We start from the raw sequence: 18,223 nt of genomic DNA on the forward strand, positions 1-18,223 counted from the left end.
TTCTACTCTCACTTCTATTTTCACTCGATATAATGAGAGGAGTCAAAACTAATCAATTCAAAATTAAGCCAAAGAAAGCATAATCTCAATGGTGGTATAGAATTTGCATAACACTTAAAAATCCATATTTATTAGTATCTTCAGGAAGATCGGCAATATTTCCAGTCAGTTATGAGCGTGGATTTTTTTTGTGTGTGGTATCATTTAAAAATTGTTATTCAACACCCAAAATTTACCTTGCTTGATCATTAGCTAAATGAGTTCATTTGTCCTTGACACATGTGCCGATCAATGTTTCTTTTGTGGAGGATGTAGAAGTACTGTCATTTTTTTTCTCTCCGTAGACATGGCAATGAAGTTTAAGCCATTGGTGCTTTGAGTTCTCTGGAAAATGGGACAGAATCATTGGGAAATCTAATCAGTGGGTAAGAATCTGATTCACAGGTGTGATTGTACATGTGAAGTCTTTTAAAATCTGAGTACTGCATTGGGATTTTCCATTAATGATGATTACGATCTGAATCAACCTTGAATTTTATCTCATTTTTTCATTCCATAAATGCTGTCTACTTTGAAACATGGATGCTTTTTGTTCTGTGTGCTTCAGTTCTCAGCAGTAAAGAGCCAGTCACCATCTTCAACTGCAGCCTTCTTCCAAAAGGATTGTCTCTGGCATCATTTCGTACAATGTTGAAATCCAGAGAGCAGTTAGTTGCATGGAAATATCTTTAGTGTGGTAACATCCTTAAAGCTACAAGTATTGTCCAGAGACCACTGTTAGTGATCTTTTAGCTTTGTTCATCTCCTTCCTGCTGCAATAAATGTAATCAGACATTTCTGTTTTTGCATACAGAGAAATCAGTGCTACAGAAAAATACACATCCACTTTCCTTAATTTTGTTGCGATTTGACAGATTCATGCTCGCTGATTTTGAAAGTAAAACTAAACAATTAATGGAACTGGAAGAGTTTAACATAGGAACATGCCCTTCAGCTTGCAATCTGTGCCAAAAATTATGCTCAAATTAAGCTAAAACTCTGCTTTCTGTACATAATATGTATCCTGCTATTTCCTATCCAGAAGCCTTTGAATGCTACTATAATATGTTTCGACCACAATGTCTGGCAGGCCATTTGAGACATTCACCACAGTCTCTTTTAACCACCCCTGTCCCCCACTCTGGAATATAATTTCATAAACTTGTACCAGGTCTCCCACCTCCTTCCAGTGTTCCTCCAGATAAAATAACCTAAATTTGTCCAATCTCTCCCTTTAGCTGATACCCTCTAATTCTGGTAACATCTTTGTAAATCTCTGTTATACCCTTTCCAAAGCCTCAACATTCTTTCTGCAATGGGGTGACCAGAAATGCACACAGTATTCCTTTAAAAAAAAGTGCAACTTGACTTCCTTTTATACTCAATGCCCTGCCAAATGAAAGGTGAGCATTCCATTTGTCCTCATTACCACCATATCTACTTGCATAGCCAGCTTCAAGGATCCATGGTCCTGAAACACCATATCCCTCTCCACATCAATGTGTTTAAGTTACTCTGTCTTTAATTGTGCCCCGTGCATTTGACCTCCCAAAGTGTAACACCTAATTCTTGTTTGGATTAAACTCAGTCTTCCATTTCTCTGCCCATAATCTCTGATTGATATATAACCTGCTTTCTTCTTTGATGGCCTTAGACACTATCCACAACTCCTCCAACTGTTGTATAGTTTTGGTGCAGGTATAGTTTTTGGTTAAAGAAGCAGCAAATTTGAAGCAACTTGTGGTGCTGGCAAATAAAACAACAAAATTGAGGAATTTGGACACAAAAATTAAAATGTTAAAATCGAGGACAAGAGAATTTTGTTGATCCTTGCAATTTACCGGTAGTTATGTATGTTTTCATTATTTTCATTTAATGTAATTGACAAATTGAAAATTGCTTTGTTTTTTAAGGATTTGTCTACTAGTTTACTTTCAAGTTGTGTAATGAATATGTATTGGAGCACAGTGATCTCTGATGCCATTCACAATTGTTTTTCATCTTTGCAACTTGGTTTCAAAGTAATTAAGGAAGGAGGCAACTATCAATTCTATTTTTGATCTCAGGGAGAAGAAATGTGCTCCCTTGTATCTTCCTAGTCCAGACCTGATTCCGAGTTCTGTTAGTCAACTTATCACAAAAATTGCATTTTGCCAACCCATTTCATCTTAAAATAGGGACAGGTTCTGGATCATTCAAGAAAAAAAAAGTCATTTCAATTTGTGCAAGGAAGTTGCACATTTTTACTGCACAAGGTTATGCAAATGAGACCATTTTTATTGCACTTGTAATCCTATTATGGTGTGCCTTTCAACCTTTAGGTAATTATTTTGGTAACTTTTAAAAATTTTTGTTTCATATGAGTTATTTGTGAAGTTATTGCTTCTCATGTTATCTTTGTTGAAAACTGGCTAAAATATGTTATAAAGTATGCTGAAGGCTCAGAATTTGAAGCCCTTGAAAGAATTTATTTCAGAATGGTGTATATATATTTTTAAAAATCAATTAATTCAGTCTTGGTTAATATGCTAATTGTGACGAACCAAAATCTTGGATGCTCACTGAAATCATAATTTTGTGTGAAAAAGAGACTAATAACTTAGAATGTAGCTAGAAATAAATTTACACAGGTCACGTCCTCTTCAAAAATAATCAATGCCTGGAAATGCACATACATCATAAATTGTACATAGTCAGTTTATTTTTGCTTTCAAATTAAATTTTTATGCATCTGGTTTGTTTTTTCCTGTTTCTCTTTCCCTCTGTTTTGTTGTGCTTTCTGTTCATATCGTTATATTCTTCTTGACATTTCCTGGTTGAAAGTGTTTTCTGCTTATTCATCTTAAATGGCTGAGCAGATGCTGTTACTTGCCTCATCCATAGCCACTCTGTAGGGAGCTCAGTTTATCATCTTACGTGGAAAAACAGCACCTTTTCATGCTGCCACAATCTCTTTACTTCTCTAATGAGTCATCTGACTTTGTGTATTGAAGTTGTGGTGCATGGCTTGGCCTTGTTGTCTTTTGGGAACCAAACACATCATGCTCTGAAAATGACTGCATTTTTATAAAGGCAAGCAATCTCTTCATGACCTCCAATAAAAATCCTAATACTACTGACCCAAAAAATGAAATTTGATTTTTATTCCTAGAAAATAAACCTGGGATGAATGGTAGAACAGTTGGGAATGGAGCTACTGCTTGAGAAATTAACTGAAGTTAGGGAATATAATGTGGAGATAAATATGTTTTGCTAGTAACTATATCTTTACCTTCTACAGGCACTGTGAGACCTGCTGAGTTCATCCAACATTTTTGTGTTTTTACTATTCTCGTTTAGTGTAGTTTTCCATAGTACAGGCAGGCTGTCCCCGGGTTATGTTAGGGTTCCATTCCAGAGAATTATCCATCAGCTGATTTCTCTGTAAATCAGAAACATCTGTTTTCTACAATTACCCATATCATAGACTTGTTAAAATTCTTTCACTTCATTAAATAACTACCCTTACATGATCCAAAATTAAACTCATATATACAGGTAGTCCCCAACTTACGATTGTAATGGGGAACGAAGCGATGGTCGTATCTTGGAATGGACGTATGTGGGAATTGTGCCCGCATGCGTGGAGTACTGAAGTCTTAAAGCAAACTTTTTAATGAAATCTTTTTTTCATCGTACATTTGATGATAACAACTTAAAGCTACCTGAATTTGTCGATCAACTTGGCGAAACTGTCTACATTCTAGTCCATGCTTACCTTGTTGGTCGGTGTTCTGGGGCTGGGTGTGGCCATCTTGATTCCTGTGCATATGCACAAGTCTTCAGTTGGCGCATACACAAGCCTTCAGTGGGTTCGCATCTTGGAGTTCAGTTGGCGCATGTGCGAGAGTTGAGCACCCTGACGATATTGAAATTACATTTGAACTCTCATGCATGTGCCAACTGAACTGTAAGATGTGAACCCACCTCGCACGCGTTGACTGAAGACTTGGGCATTCACACAGAAATCAAGATGGCAGCCCCCAGCCCCGGGCCACCAGAATGCTGACTAACAAGGTAAATACACACATTTTGGCTCTTGCATGCCCTGGTATCCCTATAATAGTTTGTGAAATACCACATAATCCATGTAAATTTTATATATATATATATATATATATATATATATATATATATAGAAATAAATTTGGTGGCATGTGCAGATGGTTGTAAGACATGTTGTAAGTCGGGGAGTATTTGTACTGTATCCAGTGATTTACCAATACCATGTTTTATTATTATGACTAGCTTGATAAATGCTTAAAAAATAGAAGGAGAATTTGCATGAAGTTGAGTTTTGTTAGGTCAAAATCCTGGGAACCTCATTTGGAAAAATATTTAGAATTCAGTAGTGATTGATGAGGACATTTTCAGGATCTCGAACTACTTTTACTTTTCAGATATGGAGTCAGGGGAGCGGTTGACATCGACTTCCTCTGCCCCTTCTACATCTTCTGCATCCTCCACAGCATCAGCTGTTTCCAAGGGCAGCATTTCTGCAGGAGCTGGAGGTTTTGGCTCCACATTATCGACCTGTGGTAAGGAATATTCTGCTTCTGAAATCCATGATTGCAAAGTTATTGCTGAAGCATAACTTGGAAATTGCATTATAATATTAAAGCTGCTTACATCAGTAATCCTTTATTTGCAGATGTCATTTTTTTTCATAATGGTGATATTAGTTGCAGTAAAATAGACAAACAACCTTTATGGTCTTTATCTCCTCCCAGCATTACTATGCTCTCCTGGAATGTTGCCGACTTCTGTAATCCTATTGACCGGATATAATTTTAGTTCTATTTGCTATTCTTTAAATTTTGCTGTTGATTGCCATAGTGGGACCATTTTCCTTTCTTTATAAAAGGATTTGCTGATCTTCAAAATGTTATGTTGGCAGTCTTCATGTTAAAAGGCATCTGTTGGAGAGTGAGTAGATGAGAGTTCAACCAAATTGGATGGGGATTTGTGTCCTGAAGACAGCAAAATCTCCTCCATTGGAATGCCATTGCAGATTTTCTGAAATGCTGAGTGTATTGGTATGAGCAATTCTTTGTAATCTGACCATCTGAAGGAGTAGGAGATGATCTGTATTGCACTGGCTACTATTCCTTTGTACTTGCACCTGAATTTGTTTCTACCGTTCCTGGTTCTGAAAACAATGAATCCAAATTTCTCTCTCTATTTCTCTTTGTCCTGTTTGGTTCTCTTTCCTTGCTCTTGTGTTCATTAAGGGCCAATGGCCTGGCCTTTAGTTGTCCACAAGGCACAGCAGAAAATTCCTGTCTCCTATCCAAAGTCTCCAATTCCTAATATCCTATTTTTTTTTCCTCGAAACTTTATTTATTAATTTTAACATATGAAGAAAGTAAGTAATTCACATACAGAAAAAATACAAAATAAAGTAATACAAGTACAAAGTAACATAGTTAATACAGTACCAATCTCGGCATCTCCCCCTAACAACTAAAAACTAAGACTAAAAAAAAAACTATTTTTAACCCCTAAACCCCCCCTCCCCACCCCCACAATAAAGAGTGAAGAATTAATACTATTAGTATAATTTTTTTAAAAATCTTAAAAAAAGATCGATATATATATATATATAAAATATTAATTAAGTATTAATTATTAATCCAAAATTTTTTTATTATATAAGAATATATATGAAAAAACAAAAACAAAAAGAACTTAAACAAAAAAACCCAACTAATAGAAAAAAAAGAAAACATATTTTTAGAAAAAATATATAATAAAAAAAGTTTTTTTTAAAGAAAAAAATGATTAATTCAAACTTATTTAAATTGTATATAATCAATAAATGGGGTCCACTTTAAATCATAAAAAGACATCTTATCTTGTATAAAAAAAGATATTCTTTCCATAACCAAACAAAACTTCATCTCTGAATACCACCTATCTAAAGACAATACATTTCTATTCTTCCAAGTAATATCCTATTTTTTTGTCCTGGTTTGAATTCACTGCTGTCTGAAATGAGTTTGTACATTCTCCCCATGTCTGAGTGGGTTTCCTTAGAGTGATCTGGTTTCTTCGCACATTCCAAAAACCTGTGTAGTAAGTTAGTTAACTAATTTGTCATTGGGTAGTGAATCTAGATTTTGTATCATCAATGCTCATGATCAGAACTTTGTTTTTTTTTCAAGGCAGGGCAAAATTGACATACATCACATGACATTTTTATTATAATTACATGAAAATAAAAGGAATCTTGAATTTACATTAAGTATATTTTTCCAATGTGTGACTAGCTTGTAGTTGAAGCAAAAAAAATTGTGTTCTGATTGAAGTTCCAGAAATTTAAATTTAATGTGAAAATGAAATTTGCACAAATCAATTTAAGTTGGTTTTTAAATTTATAACATTTGTCAAAATTCTTCAGAATGTTAGAGAAATTGATGTTGAATTATAACTTAGCAGAAACTAAGGTAATTTTGTTTAACTGTTCGTCATTGCCTGTAGCATTTTATACTTTTAAATATATTAACTAGATGGAAGTATTCTCTCAAGAATTCTGACCGTAAAATATATCGTCCAAGTTTTTCTTTCATGAGTGTATTCCAAATCCAGATGGTTTTCTATACCACCCTAACAATAAAGACATTCAGGATCAAAGTCACCCCAAATCATGTCAAGAATGATTTTTGTTGATCTGAATTGGCACCATTTTCTCTGGTACCTTAAAATTTAAATTCCATGCAGAAGTTGCATCCCTTTAATTTCACTCTTCTTCCTTTGACCCTATATTTGTTAAATTATACATTTACTTTATACTTTGCACTTCTCTATTTGCAGTTCCTTCTTCATTTCAAAGTTGAAATTAGACTGTGGATACATATTTATTATTTTAACTGACTTTCTTGTTGGTTGAATGTGTGCTACGAAACCAAATGCTAACATTCCCTGTGTTGTTTTCAAACATTCACCTGTGAATGTGTTAAACCTAAAACATTATCATTGTGAGTTGGGATGCTTACTGTAGTATGATTTGTGAGTTACCTCTGCGAGTAGTCATAACTTTAATTAACTTCAAATACAGAAAATGTATTTGAGATCTATTTAATTTATAAAATGAGAGCAGCAGGTAAATATTTCATGCCGCCTAATACATTTTAATTTTTATTATCTCCCATTAAAATGTCTGTAAAATGGTAAAGCTTGCTTCTTTTTTAACTACAGGGCAAATGTTCAGAGCAGCAGCTGGAGATCAGCCTTTCAATTTGTCTGCAGTATCGAGTGCCTTCCCTATGGTTAACCACGCAGCATTTGGACTGCACACTACAAGCTCAGGGCGTTCAGAGTTTGGTGGTCTGGGAACAATTGGTGCATCTTCAGCATTGGTGGGACACACACAACTTTCATCTTTTCCAGGTGATTCTTGGAGACACTTACCAATGGCAATCCACAGTTAGCCATCCCAGTGGATTGGATAAGGAAGTCAAATATAATAATTCTAAGTTTGCTGATGAGGATATGAAACTGCATGCGGTTGTGAGTTGAAAAAAAAAAGACGCAGAGGATTCAAGGTGGTTTAGACAATTTAATTGAGTGGGTCAATAGAGCAGATGCAGTAAAACAAATAGGTGATGTCCATTTTGATTGGGGAAAACAAAGATTGATTTATTCATGCTGATGATAATTTTTGTGACTTTTTTGGTGATGTGCATTGAGGAGAAAAACATTAATTGTAGATTACATCAATAGAATTTTTGACATTGATTCAACATCCTAATTTAAATCTGTAAAAATTGATGTTCACTTATTTGATATTTTTACAAAAGTTTTGCAACATTAACTTTCTTTTTCTAAGTGCAAATTTGTCACACAAACCTATAACAAGATGGAAAGAATTCAGAAGACCAGTTTTTAAATCATTCTTCTTGGGTGCCACCAGGCAACATTATAAACGTCATTCCTCTAACCCACTGAAAGTTGTTTAGTTTTTGGGGAACTGGCAAAAGCAAAGACACAACAGTTCAAAGAATTCTAGGAAATGTTTCACTGAGATCTGAAAGTAATTAAAAACAAAATCAGGTGGCAGTGGAAACCTAAAACAATGCAGCACAGAAACAAGCCCTTCAGCCCTTCTAGTCTGTAGACAGCTGTTTCTATTGGCTGTCTGCAGCCGCTGAACTCGCTAGGTGACTGACCTTGGCTGATGGCAGATGCCATTTCCAAAGGTTCCTGTTATACATTGTATTGTTGAATTTAACAGAAAAGCATTCGTCAGAGTTTGCCACTTTGTGTTGTCTGGTTATTTGATGCTTCAGCAAACATAGTCCATTCTAAACTATCTAGTCTCACTGACCTGCACTCCAACCCTAGCCTTTCATACCTCTCCCATCCATGTACCTGTCTTAATTCTTAAAAATTAAAATTGAGCTTGCATTCACCACTTCAGCTGACAACTCGTTCCACACTCCACCACTCTTTATGAAGGAGTTCCCCTTATCCTTTTTCTATTTTTTCAATTTTGTTTTTGATTTTCAAAGACTTGTATAAATCCAAACAAACAATACAATCTCTTTCAACATCAATATGACATATAGAATCTGTTTTTATCCCGCCTCCCCAACCCCCTTTTCCCAATACAACTGAGAATAAAGTCTTATAACTTGTACAGAGAAAAAAACACATACCAGTGGGGTCAGTGACCCCTACAGAAACCTGGGAAAAGGCCTAGAGAAAAGCAATTAAGGTAACTAAATAACAAAAAGTAAGTATTAAAAAGAAAAAATCAACTAATAGAGCACAGCCCCATCCCACTTCATTGAACCCAATTGTTTTGCTGTTGGTACAGATTGTTTCAGTACCCTTCTTCCGAAGGGGGAATAGTCATATCCACATACCATTATATTTCAGATAAGGTTGCCACACTCTGACGAATGTGTCATATTTCCTCCTTAAATTGTACATTATTTTCTCCAGGGGAATGCAACTCTTCATTTCCATATTCAATCATATAATATTTAGTTGGGAATTGGACTTCCTTTTGACTATACATTTCCTGGCTACCACCAAGGTGACCTTGACAGTCTGAATTTGGTACTTGGACAGTTTAAAACACACATCCATAATGTTTCCTAGAAGGTACAATTCCGGATCTTGTGGAAAATCCACCTTTAGTAATTTTTTTCAGAATGTCCCCCAGGTCCTCCCAGAAGGATCTCACCTTTGTACATTGCAGGTTGAATGGATAAAGGTTCCAATCTCCACGCCACACCTAAAGCACATTTCCAAGATTTCTCATTTGGATTTGTGTAATTTTTGTGGTGTGAGGTACAGTTGATGCAGGAAGTTGTATTGCACCAACCTGTACCTGGCATCATTAACAGTTATCATGCTATCCAGATACAGATCTGACCAGCACCACTCATGGATTATTGTGGCCAAGTCCTATTCCCACCATTCCTTCGACCTGTGTGAGCCTGGCTTCGGGCCCTCACTTTGGAATATTAAATACAATATTGACATAAAATTACACACATTCCCCCTTCAAATTAGAATCTCCATGTCACTACACGTGGGCAGGGTCATAGATGGTCCCAGTTTTTCCCATAAGAAAGATCTTATTTGCAGATAGCAGAAGAATGTTCTATTAGGCAAATTATATTTGTTCCTCAACTGCTCGAATGACATGAGCAAATCTCGCTTGTAACAATCCTTGATACGCCTGATCCCTTTCTGGTACCAGGTGTCCAGGATCTTATTGTCCAGAGTCATGTTGTTCTGGGCCAAGGGCATTTTGGAAAATATCCCCGCCTTCAATCCAATACATTGATTTATTTTTTGCTATGTTTGAAGTACATGCTTTAGTATGGGGTTATCAGTTTTCTTTGCAATTAATTTAGTGTCCCATTTATATAAAGCTCTCCTTTCATCTACTGCATGAAGTCCAATTACTTCCCAGGAAGGAGGCCTACTTCCTCAAAGAGTGAGGCAATAAACCTCTCCTGGGCTGCCCAGTAATATATTTTTTTTAAATCTGGCAATTTTAAACCCCTCAATTTGTAATTCCAAGTCAACTTTCCCATGGAAATTCTAGCCACTTTACCATTCTGCAGGAACTTTTTGACACATCCGTTGAGCATCTTAAAAAGCCCTGGCGCAACGGAATGTGTAACGACTGAAATAGATATTGTAGCCATAGCATTACCTTCATTTTAACACAGTTAACTCTTTTCATCAAAATTATGGGCTGAGTTCTCCATCAACCAAGATCCTCTTCAGTCTTCTGGAGCAAAGGGAAATTATTGAGTTTGTATAAGTTGCATAAATCCTTGTCTCCTTTAACCCCAATGACTTCTTGCGGCCATTTGAATTGACTTCCCTGTTGTTATTGTCTATAAATCCCCTTTGTCAAAGGCATAATCTCACTCTTGTCCAGATTTACTTTATATGCCAAGAGCTTCCCATAATCCTTCAGTGTGGTTCTCAGACTGGCCAATGAGGGAGGGAGACACACACACACACACACACACACACACACACACACACACACAATCCCACTGAATGACTTCTGCTGGGTGGCTCAGTGCCAATAGGAACAGCACTGGGGACAATTGACACCCCTTCCCACTATATCTACTCAATGGAAACACTGGAGACTTCTGCCCATTTGTAAGAAGTAAATCACAAAATTCTGTAGACACTGTGGTTGAAGTAAAACACAAAATGTTGAAGAATTCTGGTCAAACAATGCCTTTCATGTAGCAAAGGCAAAAATGCATAACTGACATTTTGGGCTTGTGCACTTCATCAAGGTGATCTCCTTGCTTCAATCTCCAGTGATTTTCTTGGCCATTTTGATGATCCTCTGATGCTTTGCAAGTATCATACAGGTGCAGCCAGACAGGAGATACTCAATTGTGTTCCTGTAAAACGTCAAGATGGGAGCTGGTAGCCTTGCTTCCCTCAAACTCCTTAGGAAGTATAGGTGTTGCTGCATCTTCCTGACTAATGAGGAGGTGTTGTGGGTCCTGGATAGGTTATCCTTTACATGCACACCAAGGAACTTTGTGCTCTATATTCTCTGCAGGACAAAACCATTGATGTGTAATGGAGTGGTTGACCTTTGTCCTTCTGAAGTTCACAATCATCTTTCATCTTGTCCACCATGAGGCTCAAATTGTCCTTTTTACAAGTCTTCCAATGACCTCTGTCTAAAAGCCGGCTCATCATTGTTGCCAATGAGACCAAATACTATATTTGCAAACTTGATGATTCTGTTTGAACTGAATCTGGCCGTGCAGATGTGAGACAATAATGTGAACAGAAGAGGGCAGAGCACACAGCACTGAAATGTGCCAGTCCTCCATGTGATGAAACTGGTTTGTTAAATTCTTGCAATTATGAACAGATAATTTGATTGCAAAATGCAAACCCTCTTACGAAGATGGTTTTTTTTGTGAAGGCACTGAATGGTGGCGAGCAACAGACTCTCAGACTCGTGTAGGAGCAACATTTTACCCATCAGGCATGCTAAGAATTCCACCAGTGTTTGCTGCTTCAACTCCAAACCATGATTCTAATCCATTCCATTCCCGAAACACAAATAAATTTGGTCGAGGGACACAAAAAGGTAAGTGAGAGCAGATCATATATATTCTTCAAGGGTAGAGTTTATTATGTGCAAGTTAAATACAGGTTTCATTTTTGTTATGAACTCGAGTATTAAACTGTTGAATTCATAATCCATTTTACTCCATACTTATTGAGAGAAGGGTTTGAATTCTTATTTTTAAAGAAAGTAATCTTAGAATAACAACTAGATTTTCTGAGAGGAAAGCTCCAGATCCAAGTTCCATTGAGAGTATTAAACCCTTCAAAAATTTAGCTATTAGTTATAATGGGATTGTGGTGGCATGCCATTAGGCAGGCGAACCGGCCATGCTTGTAACATACGTGGCAGGGCAGCTCGCCAAAATGGCGCTGTCGGGGGTTTCCCCTTCGACCTCGGCACTGGGCTCAGAAGACCGCGCTTGGGGACCCACGTGACGCTCTGGTGACGTCAGCACCCCCAGCGTGGTTCTCAGCTAGGTCAGGGCTGGGAGTATAAGGCCAGCCAGGCAGCCTGCAATAAATCAGTTCTGCTCACTGAGCTCAACCCATCTGGTTATGTGTTATTTCAGTTAGCAGTGTAGCTGCCGCTACAATTAGTGACCCCAACAGGTTCAAATGCCTTTGAACCCAACATGAGCGATCCTTCGGTCAATGCTATAGCCGTCAAGCTCCCTGACTTCTGGGCGCAGGAGCTGGAGACCTGGTTCAGCCACGCAGAGGCTCAGTTTCAACTCCGCCAGATTTCCTCAGATACGACCAGGTTCTACCATGTGGTCGCCGCCTTGGACCAGGCCACTGCCAAACGTGTGCTGCACCTCATTCAACACCCACCTGCGGAAGATAAAAATGAGGCCATTAAGCGGGTGCTCACCGGCTCCCTCGGACTATCCAGGCGCCAGCGTGCCGCTCGGATGCTGCACCTCGATGCCTTGGGGGACAGGTCCCCGATTGAGCTAATGGACGAGATGCTCGCACTCATTGGCGATCACACCAACTGCCCACTTTTTGAGCGCGCCGTTCTCTACCATCTGCCTGAGGACATCCGGCCGCTACTGGCCCAAGAGAGCTTTCCTGACCCGAGGAAGGTTGCTCAGAGGGCTCAAGAGCTATGACTCATGCGATTCCCGGGGGGCTCAGCAGTCCAGCAGGTCACGAGTCACTGGAACGACCACTCCAAGCCTTCCTCTAGTGCTGCGGTAGAACACCCAGTCCCTACAGGGGCCACAAAGAGCATAACCAGAGGTAAGGCATCTGCTCCGGGCCTCTGCTTCTACCACCAGCGCTGGGGAGCCAAGGCTTGGAAGTGTCGTCAGCCCTGCTTGTTCCAGGGAAATGAACAGGCCGGCCGTTGTTAATGGCTGCGGTGGCTGGCCTTCTCTACCTGCGGGACCCAGTCAGCGGCTGACGTTTCCTCATCGACACTGGGGCCCAGATCAGCGTCATTCCGACCACGGCCATTGAGTCCAAGAACAGGCCTCAAGGACCTCCCCTCCAAGTGGCCAATGCAACGGAGATCTGGATGTATGGAGGCAAGACCGTCCACTTCTAGATCGACCGGCAAAAGTTCTCATGGAGGTTCACCATCTCGTCCCTTCTGACCGCCATCCTGGGTGCCAACTTCCTCCTCACCCACGGGTTCCTGGTGTGCATTCGGGGTAGGCGCCTGGTAGACGCCCGTACCTTCCAGGCCGTTTGCCTCAATGCCTCCCACACAGAGCAGCCACGGATGGCCACGATCAGCACGCCCAAGGATGAGTTCCAGCGTATCCTGGATGAGTTTCTGGCCCTCCTCAAGCCACAGTTCTCCGGTGCCTCACCGTGCCACGGGGTATTCCATCACATTCCCACCAAAGGCCCACCAGTCCACACCAAAGCACGTCGGGTCCCTCCAGATAAGCTCCAGGTGGCGAAAGAAGAGTTTTTGCATCTGCTGGAGCTGGGGATCATTCGGCGCTCCGACAGCCCTTGGGCCTCACCACTCCACCTGGTCCCGAAAGCCTCTGGCGGCTGGCGCCCCTGTGGAGACTACCAGCGGCTCATCGAGGTGACAGTTCCTGACCGTTACCCGATCCCTCACATCCAGGACTTTATGGCCAACCTGCATGGCACGGGGGTTTTCTCCAAGGTCGACCTAGTGCGTGGGTATCACCAAATCCTGATGCACCCCGAGGACATACCCAAGACAGTCATCATCACCCCCTTTGGCTTGTTCGAATTCCTTCGCATGCTATTTGGGCTCAAGAACGCCGCCCAGACCTTCCAGCGCCTTATGGACTCAGTGGGCAGGGACTTAGATTTCGTCTTCATTTACTTGGACGGCATCCTTGTTGCTAGCAGGGATCAGGCACAACACAAGGCCCACCTGCGCACCCACTTCTCCTGACTGGCCACCTTCGGCCTCACGATCAACCCAGCCAAGTGCCAGTTCGAGAAAGAGTCCATTCAGTTCCTGGGCCATACTATCTCGGCCGAAGGAGCCACCCCCGTCACTACGAAGGTCGCCTCAATCAAGGAGTTCCCACGCCCGGACAACCTCAAGGGGCTGCAGAAGTTCATGGGTATGGTCAACTTCTATAACCGTTTCATCCCAGGCACTGTGCACATCATGCAGCCGCTCTTCTCCCTCATCGCGGCCAAACACAAAACGCTTGCCTGGACTCCAGAGGCCTGTAGGGCATTCATCTTTACCGGCCACAACCCCTCACTCAGGCCCTCGCCATGGCAAAGGATCCCTGGTTGGCCCGCCAGCACCGTCACCTCTCCTTCGTGTTGGAGTTTACTATTGACATTTGGCACAAGGCAGGGAAGGACAACGTGGTTGCCGATGCACTCTCATGACCAGCCATCTGCACGCTGACACCCGGCCTCAACTTCGATCAGCTCGCCCGGGACCAGAAGTCTGATGAAGAGACATGAGCTTTCAGGAATGCCATCATGGGCCTGCGGTTCAGGACCTCCCGGCTCCTAGTGGTGAGGGCACTGTCATGTGTGATGTATCCATGGGCACCCCGCGACCAGTGGTTCCCCAGCAGTGGCGCAGGCAAGTCTTCTATCATATCCATGACCTTTCGTACCCTTCCATCAGGTCCACGGTCCGTGTGGTGGCAGAGGGTTTCATCTGGTACAGACTGCGGAAGCAGATTACAGGCTGGACCAGAACCTACACCCATTGCCAGCTTTCCAAGGTGCACAGGCACACCAGAGCACCCGTACAGGAGTTCGAGCACATCCGGGAATGGTTCAGCCACATTCACGTGGACATCGTCGGGCCTTTACCCATTTCCCGGGGTAACCGTTACCTTTTCACGCTGGTGGACCGCACCACATGTTAGCCCGAGACGATCCCGATGCCAGATGCCTCCACGGACTCCTGCTCCCGAGTGATTTTGCACAGTTGGGTCGCCCGGTTCAATGTCCCGAATCACCTCACCAGCGATTGGGGCACCCAGTTCTCTGCGCTCTGGGCACAGCTCGCCAACAGGCTTGGGATCGAGCTACACTGCACCACAGCTTATCACCCACAGGCCAATGGGCTGGTCGAGCGATTGCACCGCCACCTTAAGTCGGCACTTATGGCCCACCTCACTGGTCCCGACTGGGTGCACGAACTGCTTTGGGTGCTCCTGGGCATCCGCTCGATGTCCAAAGAAGATCTACAGGTGTCATCAGCCGAGCTGGTCTACGGCACATCACTAGCGCTACCCGGTAAGTTCGTCAACGCACCTCACAACCTCCAGCAGTCACCGCATGAGCTACTCCCCCACCTCCAGGCCCAGTTGGGCTCCTCTGCTGCCCAGACACTAGCCTTTTGCATCCCCAGTGAGCTACACTCCACGGAGTACGTTTTTATTCGATGAGGCCCGTCCACGGCACCTCTGCAGAGGCCTTACGAAAGACCGTATAAAGTTGTCCAGTGTTCAGAGTCCACGTTCACACTGGACATCAGCGGTAGGAGGGAACTGTTTACGGTGGACAGGGTGAAGCCAGCACACCTCGACCCCACCGAACCAGTAGTTGTGGCCCAGCCCAAGAAGCGAGGCTGCCCGACTCTAAAGGAAATTGGTGCCGGTTCTGGGGTGGGGTGGGGGGGGGGGGCTGTGTGTGGGACGTCGTTAGGCAAGCGAACTGGCCCTGCTTGTAACATTTGCGGCGGGGCAGCCGGCCAAATTGGCGCTGTCAGGGGTTTCCCCTTCGACCTCAGCACCAGGCTCAGAAGCCTGTGCTTGGGGACCCATATGACGCCCTGGTGACATCAGCGCCCCCAGCGCGGTTCTTGGCCAGGTCTGGGCTGGGAGTATAAGGCCAGCCAGGCAGCCTGCAATAAATCAGTTCTGCTCACTGTGAACCCATCTGGTTGTGTGTTATTTCATTTAGCAGTGTAGCTGCTGCTACAGGATCTAACAGTCCCAACAAAGCTGAAAATTAAATCAAGAAGTTTTTCTTTCTATTAAAATAAAAAGTTAAACATTATAATCATATAAATTGTAGGATTTCAGCTGTACTTTTGATTCGACCTATGGTGGTTTATGAAGTTGATTGTTGGTCACAGTCAACATTGACCTGAGGAGTGCGGCCTCGTGGCATTCAGATTGTCTGAGGTCGAGAGGCTTTGAGGTGAATGTTGCTCTGTCTCCTCAAGAAACTGATACTTGGTTGATGGTTCCCCATTGAAGCTGACAGATGGTAAACCAGCCCTAAGATGGCTGCGGTTGGATTTTTTGTAACATCCAAATAGAATTACAACCAGGCTTATTTGTGTTCACTACTTGTTCTTTGAAGTCTGGTGTTTGTAACACTGTTGTTCATTTGAAATTGGGAAGTTGTTTATTGCTCCTATCGGGTTAGGGTTTAAATAATTAATGTTCTAAGCTGGATAATCTCTGTAAAAAGATGGCCGCATTGGTGTATTTTGGCTGCCTGTCATCGTTTAGATAGTAACCAATTTATTCCTAATTGTAAACACACAGTGCTTTGGATCAATGTGTGTTGTGTTAAATGTGTTATATAAATAAACTTCTCCTCCTACTACTTCTTAATTAATGTGCACTGGCAGATTGTGGGCTTTCCTAAATGTTAAGGATTTTTTTCTTACTCGGCTCCATTCTGCCCATCTCGTTAATACTGTCATGAGAGCTCTGCACGTTGCACATGTCTGCAAAACACCAAATCTGACATGGCAGCATCTCTACTGGGTTGCAGCTTGTCATTGAAAGGAGACATTGTGCTGGTGGAAGAAAAATGTACTAATTGTTTACACTGGCACTGTAGATGTATGTGAGCAGTATTCCTCCTTTTGATGCGGAAGATTGTCCAAGTGGGTAGGCTTATTTGGAGCTGAAGGTCATCTTCCAGTTAAAAACACAGGTGTCAGCTGAATAGGAGGTGGTCATTGTGTCTTTCCAGTCATCCAAATCACTCATATCAAGTTGCAAGTGAGGAACGTGTTGGCTGACATCAAGACCAAGGAGAAGCTAAATTTGCTTCTCATCATCATAGATTTTTTGCAGTCCATCAAACGTGGCTTAAACCTGAATTAGGAATTGCCGAACCCTCTTCAAGATGCTATTGGCTGCACTGTCTATATTTTACTTTCACACTATTTCTTTTTCATTGTATATGTGTAAAAGTTCATGAAAAAACTATATGAAATAGGCATTGTATGAGGGCTGCCTCAGATAGTGGGCAAAGGCATTTTGCGCATAAAAAAAGATTCAAAGATGTCAGGTTGAACAAAGGCATTTTAAACTGCTCAAACTTCAATTTCTGCAATGAGGTCTATATCATGAAATGAAATTTTGAGTGATCTTTAATGTTCTGTGATCAATATATTGGGTCAACTCAGCTGCATACAATTAGTATGGTGATGGACGATTGGAGAACTAACTGGGAAAGCTGCCTCACAAAGGTCCTTAACAAACATGGTCTGGTGCCTGAGCAGAAAAGATGAAAATAAATTATTTATCTTTTGACATTAGTCCAAACAAGGACAGCCCTCCTCAGCCTTCTCCTGAGACTCTTAACCATTTCACATGTAAACCTTGATTATTTCTACATGAACACAGTACACTGGGCACAACAAAGGGTATGAACCATCACAACATCTTGACTGGTGACAAATTTACCTCCAGATAAACCTTTCAAGATGCACAGGTCTTCATTAAATAAAAATGCCAGATAATTTCAACCCAAACAATGGCTATTGATGACTTCATTCCAGGCATCCAAAACAGTGAAATAAATTATCAACATTTTCACCACAGGATGCTTAAGAATAATTTGTTTGTATTTGCATGTGTTTGTATTTTGTCAGGACCACTTAACTAACAGTGGTTTATAATGAAGCCTTGCTTCAAACCAGCTGAATTCTAGAACTGAGGCAAGAATATTCTTTTTGACACATTTTGCACTAAATATATCAAAAGAACCACAGAAAATTTGTCAGTAAATGGGGAAACATTGTCAAAGACTGGAGGTACACCTACCATTTCAGCCCAGGACAAGATGGCATCATTTGCACAATTGCTTCAACTACTGTGCAAGAGATCATCTGTTCCAACTAAAGACA

The 18,223-nt window shown here is 41.5% G+C and overlaps 1 protein-coding gene across 25 annotated transcripts in view; it reads left to right on the forward strand.

The window, feature by feature from the left end:
• baz2ba (bromodomain adjacent to zinc finger domain, 2Ba) overlaps positions 1-18,223 on the forward strand; it is a 282,544-nt gene that overhangs the window by 128,407 nt on the left and 135,914 nt on the right. For 24 of the 25 annotated variants that reach the window (XR_011356755.1, XR_011356756.1, XM_069935433.1 and 21 more), the window contains 4 exons: positions 345-425; positions 4,479-4,616; positions 7,276-7,467; positions 11,510-11,677. Coding sequence is in view for 23 of the 25 variants with exons in the window: in XM_069935433.1 (XP_069791534.1) it covers positions 4,481-4,616; positions 7,276-7,467; positions 11,510-11,677 (496 nt within the window). In the remaining 2 variants the exon portion in view is untranslated. The remainder of the gene's footprint in view (positions 1-344; positions 426-4,478; positions 4,617-7,275; positions 7,468-11,509; positions 11,678-18,223) is intronic. The other variant, XM_069935413.1, reaches the window with a different exon arrangement.

This window comes from Narcine bancroftii, chromosome 4 (genome assembly GCF_036971445.1).
Source record: "Narcine bancroftii isolate sNarBan1 chromosome 4, sNarBan1.hap1, whole genome shotgun sequence".
Lineage (NCBI taxonomy): Eukaryota > Metazoa > Chordata > Chondrichthyes > Torpediniformes > Narcinidae > Narcine > Narcine bancroftii.